The sequence below is a fragment of the Littorina saxatilis genome, linkage group LG13, assembly GCF_037325665.1.
Source record: "Littorina saxatilis isolate snail1 linkage group LG13, US_GU_Lsax_2.0, whole genome shotgun sequence".
Lineage (NCBI taxonomy): Eukaryota > Metazoa > Mollusca > Gastropoda > Littorinimorpha > Littorinidae > Littorina > Littorina saxatilis.
In genome coordinates, this window is record NC_090257.1 from 41,290,716 (window position 1) to 41,310,800 (window position 20,085).

At 44.0% G+C, this 20,085-nt stretch overlaps 1 protein-coding gene and 1 long non-coding RNA gene across 3 annotated transcripts in view; both read right to left on the minus strand.

Moving 5' to 3' along the window:
- Positions 1–20,085, minus strand: part of LOC138945765 (dynein axonemal heavy chain 2-like) — a 155,923-nt gene that overhangs the window by 116,581 nt on the left and 19,257 nt on the right. Inside the window, exons 11-19 of one of the 2 annotated variants that reach the window (XM_070317277.1) lie at positions 18,296–18,501; positions 14,483–14,612; positions 8,223–8,405; positions 7,114–7,248; positions 5,708–5,713; positions 2,977–3,056; positions 2,206–2,352; positions 1,202–1,493; positions 473–748 (exon numbers count right to left, since the gene is read on the minus strand). In XM_070317277.1, coding sequence (XP_070173378.1) covers positions 473–748; positions 1,202–1,493; positions 2,206–2,352; positions 2,977–3,056; positions 5,708–5,713; positions 7,114–7,248; positions 8,223–8,405; positions 14,483–14,612; positions 18,296–18,501 — 1,455 coding nt within the window. Of the gene's footprint in view, positions 1–472; positions 749–1,201; positions 1,494–2,205; positions 2,353–2,718; positions 2,750–2,976; positions 3,057–5,707; positions 5,714–7,113; positions 7,249–8,222; positions 8,406–14,482; positions 14,613–18,295; positions 18,502–20,085 lie in introns of those variants that run through there. The other variant, XM_070317276.1, reaches the window with a different exon arrangement.
- On the minus strand, positions 15,821–17,637 carry LOC138945768 (uncharacterized). The gene is made up of 2 exons (XR_011449104.1): positions 17,034–17,637; positions 15,821–16,322 (listed from the first exon to the last, which is right to left on the minus strand). It is a non-coding gene; the product is annotated as an uncharacterized lncRNA (long non-coding RNA).

Below are 20,085 nucleotides of genomic sequence, written 5' to 3' on the forward strand. Positions count from 1 at the left end.
TCTGTAAGCGTCAATAATTCACTGCAAATTTTTTTTTTATTCTGTAAGCGTCAATAATTCACTGCAAATTTTTTACCAGTAATCAAGAATTCCATTTTCAAAATTATTCCCTCCAAGGAAATACTCTTGTCTGCTAGATCAAAGTGTCTTACACAAAGAAGGAGCTGTTAAAAATAATCCTTCTAAAAATATTCTTGCCTGTTAAATCACACTTTCTTATGGCTGTAGAGCCAGACTGACAAAAAAATGTCAGGATAATGCACAACTTAAGCAACAGCCAGCAATCTCTTGACCTCAAAATATCCACTCAGTGAGTGACGTTACTTCCATGGGGCTGATTCTAGAGACTGCCCCATAATCTCTAATGAAAAGGTCTCACTCATCTTGTCACCCTCCAGAATGACCTTGACATGACTTGAATAATGAAAGAACAAAAAGAAAACGACAGGGGCATTCTTGTACCCAGCCTCACCTTGTCACCCTCCAGTATGACCTTGACCCTGAAGAGGGGGTTGGGGGCGGACTTGCCGTCGCCGTTGATGGCCTTGGAGAGCTCCTGCAGGGAGTACTTGACGTTGAGCCTGAAGGCCTCCTCCACCATGCGGTCCATCTTGTGCGTGTAGCTGTGCCAGTGCTGCTGCACCTCTGACCCGTCGCTCTGGAACACCGTGTACGTGCCCCGCATCCCCGCGATGATGTCCTCGTGGACCTGCTTCAGCCGCTTCTGAACGTTCTCGCGATGCCGCGCCTGGGGAATGGTAAGGGTAGAACATTATGACAAGGCAACATGAGCTAACATTCAACATCCTTCAACAAGTGTGGATCTTTCTGCTCGTGGAAGCTCCCTTTTAAAAGACCTCAAAATCTTTAAAAAGGAAGGAGTCTTACAATAAGGTAAATTATGGACAGAAAATCTGAACAAGCAAGGTCCTCAAGAGGAGGGGGGGAGGGGGGGTCTTAAAAAAGAGGGGTTCCACTGCACTCATCAACATTCATTACTTTCAGATGGATGCACACCTCAAGATGGATATAGAGGTCGTCAGATGTATACCAGCAATTACCTTGTCTTCCTCATATTCCCTGAAGTCTTTCGGTTTCGTTTTTTTAATTTATTTTTGTTTTGTTTTGGTTCTTGGCATAGTCGCTGGATTGGCTTAATCTTTTAAAATATTAGATTCAGATTCTACTGATAAACTCTCACCTGGTCTTCATCGAACTTGAGGTCCTCGTAGATGACCTTGCTGTCGATCCTGACCAGGAGGGTCTCTGAGATCCTGACGCACAGTTGGCGGATGTTCATGTTGGCGCCCTTGTAGTCGTCTACGTTGGCTTGGATCTTACTGGCAAGCAGACGACACTCCGCCACGAAGTAGTCAGACACGTTCTTCGACGCCCAAGTCAGTTTGGAGAGACCCGGGTGGATCCGTTTGTCAAGCACCCGGATACGCTCCCTGAACAGCCCTCGCTCCTCTAATGACAAGGCGGCGATGATTCTGTGAAAAAAGACCTCAGTTCAGAGACTTACTTCATGGCAGATATTGATAGTATAGGCTAAATCCTAGTCTTCATGTCTGCCCCTGTCATGGTTGATTCTGAATACCTTCTTCTTCTTCTTCTGCATTCGTGGGCTGAAACTCCCACGTACACTCGTGTTTTTTGCACGAGTGGAATTTTACGTGTATGACCGTTTTTTACCCCGCCATTTAGGCAGCCATACGCCGTTTTCGGAGGAAGCATGCTGGGTATTTTCGTGTTTCTATAACCCACCGAACTCTGACATGGATAACAGGATCTTTTTCGTGCGCACTTGGTCTTGTGCTTGCGTGTACACACGGGGGTGTTCGGACACCGAGGAGAGTCTGCACACAAAGTTGACTCTGAGAAATAAATCTCTCGCCGAACGTGGGGACGAACTCACGCTGACAGCGGCCAACTGGATACAAATCCAGCGCGCTACCGACTGAGCTACATCCCCGCCCGTTCTGAATACCAACCAATACTGAATTGGTAAACACCACAATGAAACCTCTGTTTCTAGACCATTTAATTTTAATCTTCAACTTTCAAGATTTTCACTGCACGCATTGTTTACCAGCAAAACATGTTCCCTCAAGTGAATAAACGTTCCAAAAATGTAACCTGTCTTGTTTTCTGATTCTTGATTTGGAACGTTAACAGTGTACCTGTTTAGGATTTGGATTTTACCTGTTATAGTCTCTGACCACCAGTAGAACGTGTTCCCTCAGGTTCCTGAGGTCTTCTCTCCTCCCGTAGACCTCGAGGGCGTAGTGCGGCACCTCGAAGATCAGACGCTCCCAGTAGTTGATCTCTTGGAACATCTTCAGCAACAACCTGAACACACGTACATGATATGATGGTGAAACTTCATCATTCCCCATTGTGAATCTCTTGGAACATCTTCAGCCAGAACTTGAACACACGCACATAATATGATGGTCAGGCTTCATCATTTAAGGAAGGGAGATTTACACAGTCAACCGAAACACTTGAGAAAAGTTAGTTGAAACTCTTCAGTGTGAGCCCAATAGGTCTGGTGTTACCTTGGTAAAAGATAAGGTTCTGCAACCCTACAACAATGACATTTTCCCTCCCTCACACACACACACACACACACACAATATGATGGTCAGACTTCCTTGGTACAGTGAACCCCCCCCTCCCCCCCCCCCCCTGTTTTAAGAATTCCCCCTACAGCACCTGTTAAAGTTGATGTCCAACATGGGTGGTCTCTCGGCACACACACAAACACACACACACACAGAGACACACACAAACACACCTGTTAAAGTTGATGTCCAACATGGGTGGTCTCTCGGCACACACACAAACACACACACACACAGAGACACACACAAACACACCTGTTAAAGTTGATGTCCAACATGGGTGGTCTCTCGGCACACACACAAACACACACACACACACACAGACACACACAGACACACACAAACACACCTGTTAAAGTTGATGTCCAACATGGGTGGTCTCTCGGCACTGCGGCACATCAGGGGGACGTCCAGCATCTTGTGCGGCTCCTGTAACACACACTCCATCAATGCCTAGCTCTACGCACACGCAGAAGCGCACATCTCTACTTCTGCATTAAACCCTGCTTTGCAAAGCTGCTATTTGCACATGCGTAAGCGCACATCTCTTCCTCCGCATTAAACCCTGCTTTGCAAAGCTGCTAGGCTTGGCACAATTTGCTTTTTCTAATCTCAAACATGATGATCTTCAGAAATAACTTGTCCTTTTTTACAATGGGTTTTGAAATAGCTGTGCCCCTTGAAATAGAGGCAAATATAAAAAATGCCATTAACAATCTGAAGCAAGCAATCATGATATTTCAATGAATAATGAGATCTGATGTGCATGTTTTTGAAAGAAAAAGGCATAAACTTGAGCGGACTCATTTCTGCAGTATCCTCTCAGAGAGTTTCTTTCTTTCAAAAACGTTCACATTACACTTCACTATTCACTGCAATCATTATAGCTTATTTTAGATTCAGGCGGCAGTAACTTTACCTCAGCCTGTCAAAACACTGACAGGTCTTTTCAGAACTGGTCTAATTACCAAGTCTTCTGCTATGTCTAGCAAGGCCTACATCAGCTCACATATAACACAAGTATATATACCCACAGAGTTTTCTAAGCTAAGTTAATACTTCAGAGTTAAAAAACAATAAAAGAGTTTTGAAACCTAAAAAGCTCATTAAGCTTTCATGTTGATAAAAATGCTTCAACCTCCAGCTAAAGCCATGCTGGTTTTGTCAAGAGAAACTTAAACTGTATTTGTTTTCTGTACTTTTCTACTTTTTACAAAAAAGAATATTTGTCTTCCTTCATTTCCTACTTTTGCTTTTTACAAAACAAAATGGTCTAATGTATAATAAGACTTCACAGAACAACAAAACAGTACTTTGCTTCAAGCTTTCACACACATTATGAGAATAAACAAATGCAGTGCACAAAAAAACACCACTCTTTTCCATTAAAACTGGCAAACAAAACTCATCTACCAAAACACACACATCGATAGACAAATTCTGAAAATAACTGTTAAGTTTAAAAGGGTTGTGCAAGTGGAAACACTCTTGCTTTTAGTGAAGCAATCTTTCTACCCGTGCTCCATGTCCACGTCTTTTGGACCCTTCACGAGTGACTCAGCTCATGTCACATGGGAAAGGGTCTTCACTCTCTCACAAGCCATACAAACCCCACAGAGTTATTTCCCAGTGTCGTCTATTGAAGTTGCAAACAATTAACAAATCTGACTACTTGAACAATTTAACACAGTCGCTTGTAGAGCAAAGAACCAAGCTGGATACCCAATAAAATAAATCAAATCTGACAAAAAAATTACAAAAAGAAAAGTTTTCTTTCTCTCTTTCAGAAAGTTTGCAATTATCAGCTTTCTTACTTGCAGTTTTCTTCTTCACAAACAAAGAACGAACAAACGCACACGCATGCACACACACACACACACACACACACACACACGCACATACACACACAGAAGCACACACAGACACACACACACACAGTTTTGCCCTTAAAGAAAGCTGTCACTCAAAAATAAAAACTAGACTAATCGAAAAGCAAAGTGGTTATGTGTACAAGTACCCAGCAAACAAACCGCTCTGTAAGCACAATATCACACACATATATGGTACTACACTGCTCTGAAGACACACACACACACATAAAACTGATGCCCACTATATAAAAAGGTAACTAAAAGACAAGATGATAAATCTGCAGAGATAAAAATTACATTGGTTTTAAACCACTATGTCACAATGAATCCTCTGCATCATAACAATAATTAGGTTCCACTCCAAACACACACACCCAACCATTCTTAGCCCCCAAATTAATCTGCAAAATCTACCCAACAGATATCCATACCTGACTTCAAAATATCAAAATATCAAGAACGAAATCTTCTTCTTACAGATTTACTAGTTCTTTTTTTTGTTTGTCTCTGTGTGGGTAAAAAAAAAAGCTGTATTAATTTTTTTTTAAATAACAAAGATATTGTAATTGTAAAAGTCAATTCTCTCTTTTGACGTTTTCTTTTTGTAACAAGTACTGGTAATTTTTCAAAATACAGTTTACATTGGGAAGCACACTGTTTTCTATTCTGATTGTTTCTTGTCAAACAATCTGTGAAAATTATTACTCAGTACATTGTACCACATTACACCTCTGAATGTTACATAGAAACTCATAAATGTTTTGAAGTTGCCAACTTGTTTCTTAAACCTGAAAGTACTTATTCATCTTTTTTCACCTGAGTGTAGAAAAGTACATGATTAAATACACTTCTGACTGCAAGAGAAGCTGGTACAAAAAAATCAACCCTGCAAAAACACCCACTGGAAAGACTGAAAAGAAACGATTAGTAACAGAAAACAGAGGAAGGTGTCAGTGTCCACATACACAGAAATTGAAATGTACATATGTGACCCTCCACCACGAAATGAGTCGCATGTCACCTCGCGCGGTTCTGCGCTAGGCTTGATATAAGTCCGGAGAGTGTATGGTAACAGCGTGAGGGTCACCTTAGTCACAGGCTTATAACTCAAACACTTTTTGCTCTTTTCTAAAACGGGTTTCACCACTGGATAGAGCATAAAAAACTCTTTATGAAAATGTAAAAATATGAAAATCATGAAAAGGTGACATGCGACTCATTTCGTGGTGGAGGGTCACATATGCAAGAAACCAAACAACAAAGAGAACAAACTCTCTGTTAGCTTCTACAAAGAAGACCAGATTAAGGTGAAACCACTGAAGAAGAAAACAGAACACTGTGCGGAGATTAGTGATATTGTTAGAAAGGACTTACATTTTCCTGTACAGAGACAAAGTAAAGAAAGAACATGTGTCCGTTAGGCAGGGATAATCATTAACATCTTGCATTCCAAATTAAAACTCCAATATAGAATGTTAATTCAGGGAAGGATGCTATATCCATACCAACAAAAGAAGGAAAGCATGAGCAAGCTATTGTGTAGTTTATCTAAATTAATTTACGCTCCTAAAGACCGCATCCAATTTTCTCTGTATCTTCAAGCTACCTGACTGCGTAACACATATTTACATTCCAACCACCGGTGAACAGTTTTTAGTCTCTTCATATATGTGCATGCCAAAGAAATCAGAGGTTTGCTATAAGAAAATGACCAAATTCTGTGTTGTTGAATCGAACATCCACTATTTCCCAAAAGAGAAGAACTTTGACTGATAAACGACTACTTACACCATGTTTTTCAGTTGCCTGAAAATTCGCGTTTGATAGATATCATCCAAAATGGGGTTTCCATTACAGGAGAGAACAAAATTAAGGACAGGGTTAGGATGGAAAGCATACTGGTGCTAATAAGGTGACTGAAATGGTGGAGGAGGGGGGGGGGGGGGGGGGGGGGGGGAATTGGAGTGGAGATGGCGGTTAGGGAAAAGGGGAAGGGGATAGGCTAAAGGCATAATGTTTGAAGGCTGAAACAGACAGATCACTCCTAAACTGCATGCAACAAATTTGCGGCAACCATTCAAAATTACAGATATGGACTGGAAATATCAGAGCTTGTTGTGCTCTTCTGCTATGATTGCATGTGTGTGGCTTTTCATTTATTCTATTTAATACAATATTTCAACAAAGCATTCAAATGACAAAACTCACAGCAGGAGACCTAACTGTCTTTGTGAACTTAGTTCCACTTCCAGTTATGTTGTACTCTTAAGTAACCATAAGCAAACATGGAAACTGTTTCACACTAAAACTCCTTTGTCAAACAGAAACAAGGACAGGGCAATTAACCTCAACATGGAATGGGGTGTGTGGGGGTCGTGAGGTGTGGGGGGGGGGGGGAGGGGTTGGGGAAGGTTGAATATAAAGCATAATTATTGAAGGGAAAAAACAGTCTTAATTACAAAATATTTCAGATTATCATAAACACAAGGGGAAGATAAAACAGTGATTACATAACAAAGGGAAAAAATTAAGTTTAAAAATAAACACAAGTTTATATAACCAAGGTGCAATAAACTGAAAGTAAAAGAAAAACAAGACAGGGAAACAAGCTGCACCTTGTCGATAGTCTGCGTCCATTCGTAGAAAGTTTTTCGCATGTACTCGTCAAGTGCCACAGACAGCTGTTGGAACTGCAACCGGACCTCCTCGCCTGTGCCGATGGACGGCAAGAAGAACGCTCTGTCTATGATCTAAATGCAACAGACACGCATGGTTAAAAGATGCCAGCATCGTAATATTTCAAGAAACATTTTACAATGAAACTCCAGAAGGCAAGAAGAACGCTCTGTTTATGAACTATATGCAAAACATACACACGCTGTTTAGTGATGACTGCATCGTGATATTCTAAAACCGCACTTCAAGAAACATTTTACAATGCAACTCCAGAAGTTAACTGGAGGGGAGAAGATTTTTTGTCAATCTGCAAACCCTTGGAGTAGTTCGCTTCAATGTCACAAGCAATACAACCTTCTCCTCTTCCAGTTAACTTGAACAACCTATCTATCTCCCCGTTTTGGATAAAATGGCAGTGATCAGGTCTTACAACAACCTATTTGTTCTAATCAGTTCCACTTGACTTCTTATCCAGAATAAACAGAAAGTTAGGAAATGGAAGATCTGTTAGACTTCAAGTACCCTTCTTTGATCACAGATGAACAAACTCAAAGTGTCGTCTCTTCACACCCTTACAGATCCTCTGAGGAAAGGAGTCGTTTCATCATTTACCTCAAAACCAACATCATTGGGAACCCCCAAAATATTCCAAGATGAAAGTCGCTTGTTCATTACAATCCTTGTTATTCTTCCAGGTGGCAGGAGACTCATCATAACTCTCACTAACTCCAGGACTGCAGCTAAATCTTTCATGTCAATATAACTTTATTGTCTGAATGTAGAAAAACCAGAAATTTGTCTTTTGGCTCAAACACACAGATATAACATCGCATAAACTAACAGTCCTCAAAAAATCTTCAGCTAAATCTTTCACGTCAGGGTACACAAACTTTATCGTCTGAACGTAGAATAAAAAAAAAAAGTGTCTGTTGGCTCGTAAACAAACATATTACACCGCATAAAATCCCAGTCCTCACAAAATCTTCAGCTAAATCTTTCACGTTAGGGTATACAAACCGATGCGGACAAACGAAAGCAGTGCACGTACCATCATACCGCGCTCAATTCTCCGTTTCAAGGTACGCGCCCAGTGGGCCGCGCCTGAGAACTTGGGGTGTGCTGGGTTACGCGGCACTGCTTTCATGGTCAACTCTTTCTTGACTGCGTTCAGCTCCTCGTTGAACAGGCTGTACACGTCAACTGCCTTCTTGTCGATCGTACGACGCACTGCCTGCAAAGCAAAGACACAGAGAGAACACTGATGAAACAAAGCCACTGAGAATAAACATTAGTGGAAAACAGCGCACCAAAACCACTCTTCTCAGTAAAGAATCAGATATCTGGTTCAAATCCAACACATTTGAAAATTTTCATCTAAATTTTAATTTGATTATATACTTACCCAACTCACATCAAGCAATTTACTCCAGTTTAGTGCTAGGACGCTGAATAGCATCGCCTTGGTAACAAGGGGAGGTCACCCTAAAAAAGAGCTACCTTGACCCCTTATCATGACAAAGTCACGCGTGACTTCCTGACCTTGCCGCCATCTTTGAATCATTCAATCGAAAGCGAACATAGAAAAATTTCCCTCTTTTTTAGGAAAAAACCCCCATAAAAACCCCAAAAGCGGGGCAGGCGGGCGGGTATCAACTATGTGAGTTGGGTAAGTATATAATCAAATTAAAATTTAGATGAAAATTTTCAATTAAATTACATTCTTATCCCAACTCACATCAAGCAGAATGCTAATGAAGGAGGTGGGGAAACAAAATTCCACTTGTCCAGCCGACAATGGCTGGTAGGGAGCTACTGCCACCATGACGAGTGCTGGCCACATCTCGCAGGTAAAAGTTGATGAAAACACCCTGCGATTTCCAGTAGGCAGCGCCTAAGACCTCTGCCAGCACGCCTGAGCGGAGGACTGCCAGAGAAGTAGCCCAGGCTCTGGCTTCATGAGTTCTTGACAACTTCATAGGAAGGACAGAATGCCCAATCCCAACTTGTCTGTGCCACCACGCATACGCTTGTTTAATAAGCGTAGAGACCCATCTTACCAAAGTGACCCGCGACAAGTCCTTGCTCCTTTCAGAGTCAACTGAGATGAAGAGCAGTTTATGGTCCCTAGACCTAATGGGCGTGGTACGGGATAAGTAGCTGGTAAGAGTACGAACAGGACAATTGACCATATCAGGGTCACCAGACGCAAGAATCCTACTTAAAGGAGGAATGCGAATAACAGAGGAGGACAGACCTTGTTTTTGGTTTTGGCAAGGAACTCCGGCCGAAATCTTAAAACAAAAGAGCCATAGCTCTCAAAAGACATATCCTTAGCCAGGCCTGAAAGAGCGTGCACCTCACCGCCTCCACTGGCAGAGGCTAACAAAACGAGGAACAAGGCTTTACGAGTCAAGTTAGCTAAGCTCGCTGAAGCTAAAGGTTCGAAATCCGAAGAGGCTAGAAACTTGAGTACCAAAAAATAAGTCCCACGCGGGAAGAGGGGACTTAGCCTTCGTAAAACCAATCGCTGCCCCCTTAAGAACACTAGCAATTACACCGCCCAGGTTAATGCTATGCCCTAATTGCTTCAGAGTAGAAGAAATGGCTGAGCGCCTGACTCTCAAAAAAGAAGGAGCCAAGCCCTGAGCAGCCAAACACGAGAGATGATTTACTACATGCATAGAGCGAGGTAAAGTAGCAGTAACTCCATTCTCCGAGCACCACTTTGTCCAAGCTGACCAGTGTGACGCATAAACAGTGCTGGTCGATTCCCTGTGGGCCTTTTGGACAAAGCCTAAAGTAGCGTCTGAGGAGCCAGAACGGCGCAGCGACCTAGAAAGAATGGAGGGCCGTCTGCGAGGCGAAGGAGGACGGGGAACCAATGTTGGCTGGGCCACCAAGGGGCCACCAACACCAAGCAAGGCTGTCCCCGCTCCGCCTTCCTGAGAACCTTTCCCAAGAGATGAAACGGGGGGAAAGCATAGGCTCAGACGCGACCAGTTACTTCGAGGGCGTCTGTTTCCCTCCCCTCTGGGTCTGGAAAGGGGGAGATAAAGACCTGAAGCCTGCAGGAGAATCTTGTCACAAACAGATCGACTGTAGGCTTGCTGAAATGCCACCCAGACGTTGTAGGACCTGATGAGTCAGAGTCTACTCCGTGTGCATCGTACACTACGGGCGACTGAAGTAGTCCGCAAGAACGTTGAGTATGCCTGGGACGTCCTTCGCTGACAACAGAATAAGGTGCTGGCTGCCCCAGGCAAGAATCTGACCTGACCTGACAGAAAGAGCGAGAGACAAAGTGCCTCCCTGTTTGTTGAAATAGGCCGCCATGGTCATGTTGTCTGTGCGAACCCCAATTTATTCGTTCCTGACCATAGACAGAAACAATTGGAGTCCCAGGAAAACAGCCTCTAACTCTAGGGCAATAATGTGCCCCCCACTCTGCGTCTCGCTCCACAGACCTGACGCAGTGTGAACAGAAAGATGGGCACCCCAGCCCTCCATAGACGCGTCTGTGAACAGAAACTCGTCCGGGGGGGGCAAACGAGATTGGCACTCCCTGTGAAATCCCAGGGAGCAGCCACTGCCTCGTTGTGTGCCGAAACCAGCTTTCAAGAGAGACTACTGTCTCCCAGCCCTGAAGAGAAGGCTTCCACAGCGAACTCAGGGCAGCCTGAAATGGCCGCTTGTGGACTCTGCCTAAGGGCACAAGAGTGGCCATCGATTCCATTTGGCCAAGAAGAGAGGTCAGAACACGTACAGCCGCTCTCTTTATCAAGGACAGAGTACGAAACAGACTTTGCAACCTGCATGTCCACCCTTCTCCGTGAAGGGCGTACCCGCCAATCGACGGTGTATGTCTTTGCGTGTGGAAGAAAAACAACCCCAATGCTAAAAACGTCTGTGCCAAACCTAGGCTTAGCCACATGATGGTGTTTAGTTCTTTCCGTAACCTCTTAGAAAGAAAAGCTGAAACTAAGGAATTCCTGCGAGTCCTTTGTGCTGCGCAGCGAAAGTCGCTGACAGAAGCCACTGCCTCAAGAGGTAGGCTTAGCCGGAAAAGTTCCGACTGAGAGGTTACGAGCAATGGCTCAGTGAGCCTAAAAATTTAGTCAGAATGTGAGCCCATAATTTGGACATGTTCTGGCGACTTGTCAGCAACCAAAGCTTATGACCCTGATGAGAAAGCGCAATTCCGTAAGCCGTAAAAGCCGAGAAAGTTTTAACAGCTTGCCTTGTTTTTCACCACAGAGGCAAAAAACAAAAATTGAGGCCTTAGCAACTTCACCCTAGAAGGTGAAAAATAAGAGGTATGCCGCCCCAAAGATGGGCGTACATACCGCGAAGCTGCCTAAGGCAGAGGGTTCAACCCAATGTGTGTTTGCTTAGCTCCGTATCTTGCCTAAATAAAGGCCAAATGTGGCCAGCCGACGCAGATCACAGCTTCTCCCAGAAGATGAACCACAAAAAGCAAAGAGCGGAGTAGATCCGCCTCTTGTTTGCAAACTGAGCCAAGCAATGCCAAGAAAAGCGCTGGGAGGCTCCGCTGTTCAAAAGACTTTAGCCAAAGCAGCTAGAAGCGACATGACATCCTTCTCCCGTGCGTCACGACGAAACTCGAAGTTAACAAGAGCAGAGAAGATAGAGCTCTATAAAAAAATCTTGCAAAGTTTCCTAAACAGAGGATAACTTGAAAAGATCATGTGCTTATTCCCCCAGAGACAAGAAAGAGGACTCAGTATAACATACTGTTCTACTGTAGCCGTCTTCCCTACCAGAATAGTGACAACTTTCTCTACCGCATCGTCACGAAACCTGAATTGGTCTAATGACGACGCGATCCATCTCGACAGAGATCTCTGCAAAGTCTCAGAGAGAGACGATAACTCAAGCGTAAGCCAGTTACTCCAAAGACAAAAGAGAATTCTCCGAAAACGGGACTACTCTGTCTCTGCTGTATCATCTTGCCTAAGGACTGCAAGTTCCGGAAAAGTGGAACGAGGCAAGGCAAACGAGCCAATCAAATTGACTGAATTATGCAGCAGTGTAAACCTCTTAGCCAAACCAGCAGGCAAAGCTGAGGCTAAAAACAAAGAAGCACGGTAAGGCTGCACTGAATCAGGAGCCAGACCTTGTGCTGTTAACCACGGTACAGCGTGAAACGCACCGCCGTACTGCCCAGTAGTCAGTAGCATAGACAGCTCAAACGCTACCAACGGGAATTTCCGAAAACGGGAATTTCCGAAAACTGAACTGCTGTTTCCGTCCTTCGCAGAACGGGAATCCCCCAAAGCGGAAGGAGGTTGGGCAACAAGCCTACAAGTGTTGCCGCACCCTCCTCGAACTACCTTGAAGTAACTTCCGCCGCCAAAGCCAGTGCTAGCGGAAGTTCAACCAGTACACGGAAGTTGGCATCTTTGTCAACCTGAACAGAAGCACCAAAATCCGACTCATACTGAATCCCGCACAACCGTGCAACAAGGCAACGAACTTCCGCCCTGACTACAATAGTCAGGCGAAGCGTCACCCAGAAGAGACGACACACGAGGGATGCGATACCCAAGCAGTGTGTCCCTAGGGACTGCTTTCCTGCCCAGAGGGCGGAAGCGGGGAATGTCACCCCCTCCTCAAAATACCGTGAAGCCACTTCCTCCGCTAAAGCCAGAGCTTGCGGAAGCTTAGTCGGTATGCGGAAGTTGACATCTTCGTCACCCTGGACGGAAGTGCCAAAATCCGACTCATAGTCCCTCACTTCCGTGAAGTCAGGCAAGACACTTCCGCCGTGACTACCATAGTCCGACGAAGTGTCGCCCGGAAGAGACGCCCACGAGGGATTTTATACCCAAGCGGTACGTCCCTAGGGACTGCTTCCTGCCTGAAAGGCGGAAGCGGGGAAAGCTGTGAAAGCTGTGCTGCCGCACCAACCGCTCCTCTAGGGAGTGTCGGAGGACACACTTCCCCTGTTCGGTCAGAGACCGAACGCGTGTCTGGGCTTTTCCCTCGATCTAGACGTTCACTCAATCGGAACGACGTAGACCTAGGGCCTAAGCTTTCGCGCACACGAACCGGTGTGGCTACTCTCTCCAAACACGCACTTCGTTTTGGCCGGAGAACCCGGTTACTGGCGAAGTATAAATACCTTGATCGTCGTCAGTCCAAGAGGCCTGGGAACGCAGCAGGGAAACACCACGGCTGCCCTCAAACGAGGCGTGAACGTCGGCGGACGTAAAAGTGGAGGAAGGCGGACACACACCCTGGCAAGGGAACGCACACCTCCCACACCGGAAGGCAAAGACACATCTCAGCCTTGGTAGACGAAAACTCGGCTGAAAGAGAGGATATCTAAGCACTCAAGGAGTGCAAAATAGCATAAACATCCTGCTTCTCGCTAACAGGGCCTGAACCGGACAAGACCGGTGAAGCAGCTGAAGGCAAACTAGGCATAGCCGGAGAATAAGGTAAGTCTATCGCACATCAAACGAGGATTTAGTCAAGGATCTGTGACTTTAATCAAAGCTTAACATGCCGAACTCTACGACTTACGAGAAGGCTTCTTTGTGGGAGAAGGCTCGGCCACCAACTTAGCATTTTTATTCTTTCCTTATCCGACATGGCGAACGGAAAAAATGTAAACAAAGCTAAGTATTCGACCAAACCTAAGTCACAAAACAATAACAAACGACAAAAAAGCTCACCCAAACACACAGTAGGAGCAGAGGGACCGTGTGCAAGTACCAAGGCAGGGTCTGACAAAGGCAGAAGTCAGACAAACCGGCTGAAAGCCGGAGCAAAATCAAAACACGTCTGTAGACACAGATCGCTGGAGAGTGAATGATTCAAAGATGGCGGCAAGGTCAGGAAGTCACGCGTGACTTTGTCATGATAAGGGGTCAAGGTAGCTCTTTTTTAGGGTGACCTCCCCTTGTTACCAAGGCGATGCTATTCAGCGTCCTAGCACTAAACTGGAGTAAATTGCTTGATGTGAGTTGGGATAAGAATGTAATTTAATCCCAACCCCATAACAATGGAAAACATGGTCAAACAATTCAAGTAGAGTGTAGTGATGCTTACCTCCCTTGAGCTAAAAGAACAGTAAATTCCAGTGGTACTTCCCTCCCTTGAGCTAAAAGAATAAAAGAAATGTAGATTCCAGTGGTACTTACCTCCCTTGATCTAAAAGAATAAAAGAGAAGTAGAGTCCAGTGAAGCTTACCTCCCTTGAGCTAAAAGAAAATTAAATTCTAGTGGTACTTACCTTCCTTGAGCTAAAAGAATAAAAGAAATGTAGATTCCACTGGTACTTACCTCCCTTGACTTGAGATGCATGAAGACGTCGAGGAGCTCCACACCCTGTTCCACAGTGGTGACCGTGTCGAAGGCGGAGGAGATCGCGTTCTGCATCATGACCTCCAAGTCCTTCACGCCAGCACGGAATCTAATACAGACATACGTTCACAATTAGTCACACCCATTTTGTGCAATCAGTTATGGACAGCACGGAATCTGATGCAACCATACGTTCACAATTAGTCACACCCATTTTGTGCAATCAGTTATGGACAGCACAGAATCTGATACAGACATACGTTCACAATTAGTTACACCCATTTTGTGCAATCAGTTATGAACAGCACGAAATCTGATGCAGCCATACGTTCACAATTAGTCACACCCATTTTGTGCAATCAGTTATGAACAGCACGAAATCTGATGCAGCCATACGTTCACAATTAGTCACACCCATTTTGTGCAATCAGTTATGAACAGCACGAAATCTGATGCAGCCATACGTTCACAATTAGTCACACCCATTTTGTGCAATCAGTTATGGACAGCACAAAATCTGATGCAGCCATACGTTCACAATTAGTCTTCTTCTTCTCGTTCGCTCCTCCTAGTTTCCAATTAGTCACACCAGGGCTGGATTCTGGGTTCCCGAAGCCCCTCCCTTACCTGGCCAATCTACCTTTTGTCCCAAGCAGAGACCCAAAACACCACATTCAACATCATCCCAGACTCCTAGCCAGCAACTGTACCTCTGCCTCATTTTGGAAGCCCCTCAGTAACTACATACTGTCTCAGAGCGCCATGCTGACAACCTCACTTAAAGACCGGGTGATCAAGGTGATAAGAATCAAGTGAACTGTATCCCTTATTTTCTGTCAATGCGAATTCAGCATGGTTCATCATCTGAGAATGTTTGTGAGAACATTTTAAGGGGAGGCACTGGTGTTAAAAGTGATTTTTTTTGTTTCATAACTCTTGGGTCAACAATTGTTTTAGAATTTAAGTACTCAGTCTATCTCCTGAGAAAACGGAAAAAAAATAAAAATTGGACCATCGGTTGCCATGGTAGCAATCCAAGATGGCCACCAAACTGCCCCTTTTTAAAACCCTAAGGCTTTTTTAAAACTGCATGAAATTTAGTTTTGATGCTTGTTATTTATACTTCAGCACAATGCCGAGAAACTGATTGAGGCTTTTTTTGATATCTCAAGTCATTTAAAAAATATCAATGATGAAAGTGAGTGATGTTGAATTTCATGAAAAAACGCCCCCAAAAAGGGTATAACTTCTCAAGAAATTTTTTTTTCAACAAATCCCTCAATCAGTTTCTGCAAAATAACACACTTAAGATGTACGCAAAGTTTCAACAACGCAAGTTTATTAGAAAAAAAGCCTTAGGCTTTTGAAGTGACAAAAAAGTAGTTTTGAGAAAATGCACAAAACATGAAGAAAATGATTTTTTTTCACACAAACGTTTACGAAACATGTAACAAAACAACACTGACAAAACAACAAGTCTTGCTGAGTTCCACAAGAAAAACGGAAACTAAATTCAACAAAATGTTAAAAAAAAACAGCCAGTGTTCTGCAAGCACCAAGGAACCTGTTCCAAGGTCACAATGATCAACTCTCATCCGTTATGTGCACGCTGCATAAATTATGCCCATCCATAATTCCCAAATTGTTACCAGTGAAGCCTCTTATCTTGGACCTCTTTTGGACTTGCTTTGATTTTATCAGGGAAATTTATAACAGTGTCCTTTACTTTTTATACTACGATATTAGGGTTGACTTCTGTGAATTGCCATGCAGTGCCATGGGTACTTTGGAAGCTCCTCTCCAGCTTCCACCTCACCATCTGTAGAGAACATAAATTCAAAATTAATATGATATGTCTATTACAAACTCAATACGGCTATTTACATTTTCCCAACAATGACACCCCCCCCCCCCCCCTCCTACACACACATTTGAAAAACAGGTATTGTAATATGTGATAACACGTTATTTCGGCGCATGCGTATGTCAGTGCTAATAGTCAAGCAGTGAACAAAAAGATGTTGAAAAATCATGTGAACGGTGCTAAGGAAGTGCTGGTCTGGTCTACAGCTATTGCACATACTTCATGCGAGCGGCCCTCGCTTCGCATCTCTGTATGTATGTCTCTGACTGCATGCAGAAACCATATGGTCTGCATGGGAAGTATGACCACAAGCAATGTTCACTCACTGGTCCATGTGAATGCATGTTTGTTTGTGCCACAAGAAAACTTTGATCACAGGAGGAAGCTATAAGTAATATGCTCAAGAAAATAAATGTGGAAAGAACAGATGTTTTGCCCCAACAGGACAAACCTTGTGACAACCAAGCTTCACAGTAGCCGCACATTACTGACTTTGCATCCTATTCAGTTTCTTTGCATCAGGGTGTTGTTAGTAAGATTCTCTTCTTCAGCAGTCACACACAGTCACACACATGAACACACAGAGCCAGAGCCGCAAACATAACCAAACACATACATGTATAAACTTCTACATTTCTGTCAAAAAAAAGAAGAAAAAATGCATACCTACTACAAGCTTTATCAGCTGCTTGGAATCTTTACTGCTCTGCTTGGGCTAGTATTCAGCTGCAGCAGATTTCCCAGGAGATGCATGGTGTTGCACCATGGCTGAACAAAGTCATTTTTGTATTGATTGTTCTTTTTTTAAGCAGCTTATTTGCTTTTTTCCCGAAAAAAGATATAGGGTCTGCCTTTTCGTTGCCATAAATGGCGAACTCCGTGTTGTCCTTACTGCCGTACACATTCCGCTCCGCAACTCTAAAATAAGTCGTGGTTCAAAACACACATGGAAACGTGCTTCAAACGTACACCAACGATGGTGATTTCTTGCTCCAACCGAGCTGTTGCAAGGGAAGCAGCATAGTTTCCAGCCAATTTTCATTCTGGACGAAGTTGAATGCACAAACTTGATCTTCCGATTCGTTCGTAGCAATAGCAGACGACACTATCGACTCGCACTTTCTTTTTAAACTTCTGTCACGCCAGCCTCTGCAACTGATCTGATTTTACCCAATAATCATCCTTTGCGTGTCTAGCACTGAAATCGGGGTAAAACGTGTGATAAACTGAAGATTCCACAAAGATATCCAAGGAAAATCGCAGCTGTAGATGTTTCACATCGCCTGTGGCAAGATCTGGCGGAAATTGAAGAATATTGCATTCTGGGAAGGCCGAATCGAACCGAACGAGACCGAGCATAAACGAAGTTTAATATCCGCGATTCGATTGGTCAGTAGCGAAAATTGTTCATACGGAATTTCCCGGAATCTTCATCGGTTCTCTTCGGCTCTTTGGAATGTCTTCTTGTTGCTGTTACTAACGGCGCGAAACCAGTAAACGGAAATTCCCGTTGTCCGCGGTATGAACTGATCCTAGCAAAGAAAAGACAACTCATTCCAGTCATGCAAACGTGACTACCGTTCACGATTTGTTTGACTCACAGTCACCACTCAAACATACGCATTTTTTTGCTGTTTTGTGTGTTTTCAATACACAATTGCATACACATACATTGTTCATTTAGCCGTTTTGACCGTTTATGATTAATTCTGATCTAAAATCAGTACATCAGAATAACCAGAAGAGGTTCAAAATCCAGAATCAGAAAGAAAACGGAAATGACCAGGGAACAAAAAAATCACTTTTTTCACTGTGGTGTCTGCCCCTGTTGATATTCATAACATGAGGTGTAGCTATGTCTCGACTGTCAGATATAAACAGACTGGAGGGGTCCATGACACACATAAACAGGTGTGAGGGGTCCTTACTTGTTGTAGTCATCGTGCCAAGAGGTGGCCTTGACATCCAGGATGGTCTTCTTGACGTTACGCAGGATGTTCAGGTTCTTCTCAAACTGGTTCTCGATCTCCAGCAGACCTCGTGCGATCTCCGGTCCTTTCTGCCCGCCAAAGTGCGGCATCTCCGTCTTGCTGCCCTCCTCCTGGCGTGCAAAATGAAGCTGGGCCTCGCACACCTGTTGGACAGACAGGTAAAACAAGGTGAGGCAAAAAAACACCAAATTCAATATTTTCAATACCCTGACTGACCTTTTTTTTCTTCTCTGAACCCTAAAACTTTGTTTGACCTTTCAAAAATAATAATACAGCAGTCCCTGCAATGTACGGCCCCCGGCGTGAGCGGACACCTGACATGTACGGACACATTTGCTCGGCACGGAGTGTTTTCCTTCTATATTTGACCCCCTTAAACGGACACCTGCAAAACGTGGACGCGGACACTCATTTTCGGTCCCAACAGCAGGTCATACCTCCAATGTACGGACAGACCATCGTCAAATTTTCACCACAACAAAATCGATAACAGAGCAGTCCGGCTCTTGGTACAAAGATCACAGCCGCAATGGTGTGATGACAGTCACTGATAACTTGAGTGCACGTGTACCCATCGTGTGTCTGTGTGTAACCTCTTTCATTGACAAGATACTCTTGTTTCCCCTCAGCCTTGACCAGTGAGTTGGTTGCCTAATCTATGAACCCTTCAGTTGTCTTGCTTTGTCAAAAGTTACGACACAGTCAACTGGTTTTGCTCTGAGTGAACAGTGCAGCTGGCCTCTCTGGCCACAGCCCCCAACAGTACATGGCTGGAGGGAGTGAGAGAGAGAAAGGGGGGGGGGGTGGAGGGTTAGCTGGCGAAACTCTGTGGGGTGTCCGGTGTCACCGCATGTCAGCAGGAAGAGCATTGGAGAGAAATAGAGAGGTGTACTCTTCCACACAATTTCCAAGCATCAGTTGTCACGGCTTGGGGTAGGCATTATAGTGAGGGAGAGTGGGAGCTGTGTTATGTACAGTGTATTTCCGACTGAAGAGTGAAAAGTCACTGCCATGCCACATGATCGGCATGCAGTCAATAAAGCCAGACAAGAAAAAAATAAATTACATGATTATGACATGCAGCTCTATCTGCTGCTATTTATTCAAACTGGTTTTCAAGCTTATTCTTGCAAGGCATCTGCACACGCTCCTCTGTGCTGTGTTTGTGTGGCTGCTTTCGTATGTCAGTGCATGGTGAGTGTGTTCACTGCCTTGAGGATTTATTTTATCTCTTCTTTTCAACACTTTTCATACAAATCCTTTTTACAGAACGTTTAGAGAAGTATTAGGAGTTTATTGTTATTGTTTAGTAGCCACAAGAAGTGATTAGCATAGACTCAATCTTGTTGTTTGTGTGTCTCTGTGTGAGTGTATGGGGGAGGGGGTGGTGTGGTCACCCCTCCCGTGACCGGACACCTGCAATGTACGGACAGTTTTGCTATGGCCCAAGGGTGTCCGTTCATGAGAGGGACTGCTGTAAATAAATAAATTGAAAAGATAAAACTCTATTTTACAGACTGTACAAGAAAAATACTCTCATCCTTCTTCTTCTTTGTTCATGGGCTGGAACTCCCACGTTTACTCATGTTTTTTCACACAAGTGGGTTTTTAAGTGTACGACTGTTTTTACCCCGCCATTCAAGCAGCCATACGCCGCTTCAGGGGAAGCATGCTGGGTATTTTCGTGTTTCGATAACTAACCAAACTCTGACATGGATTACAGGATC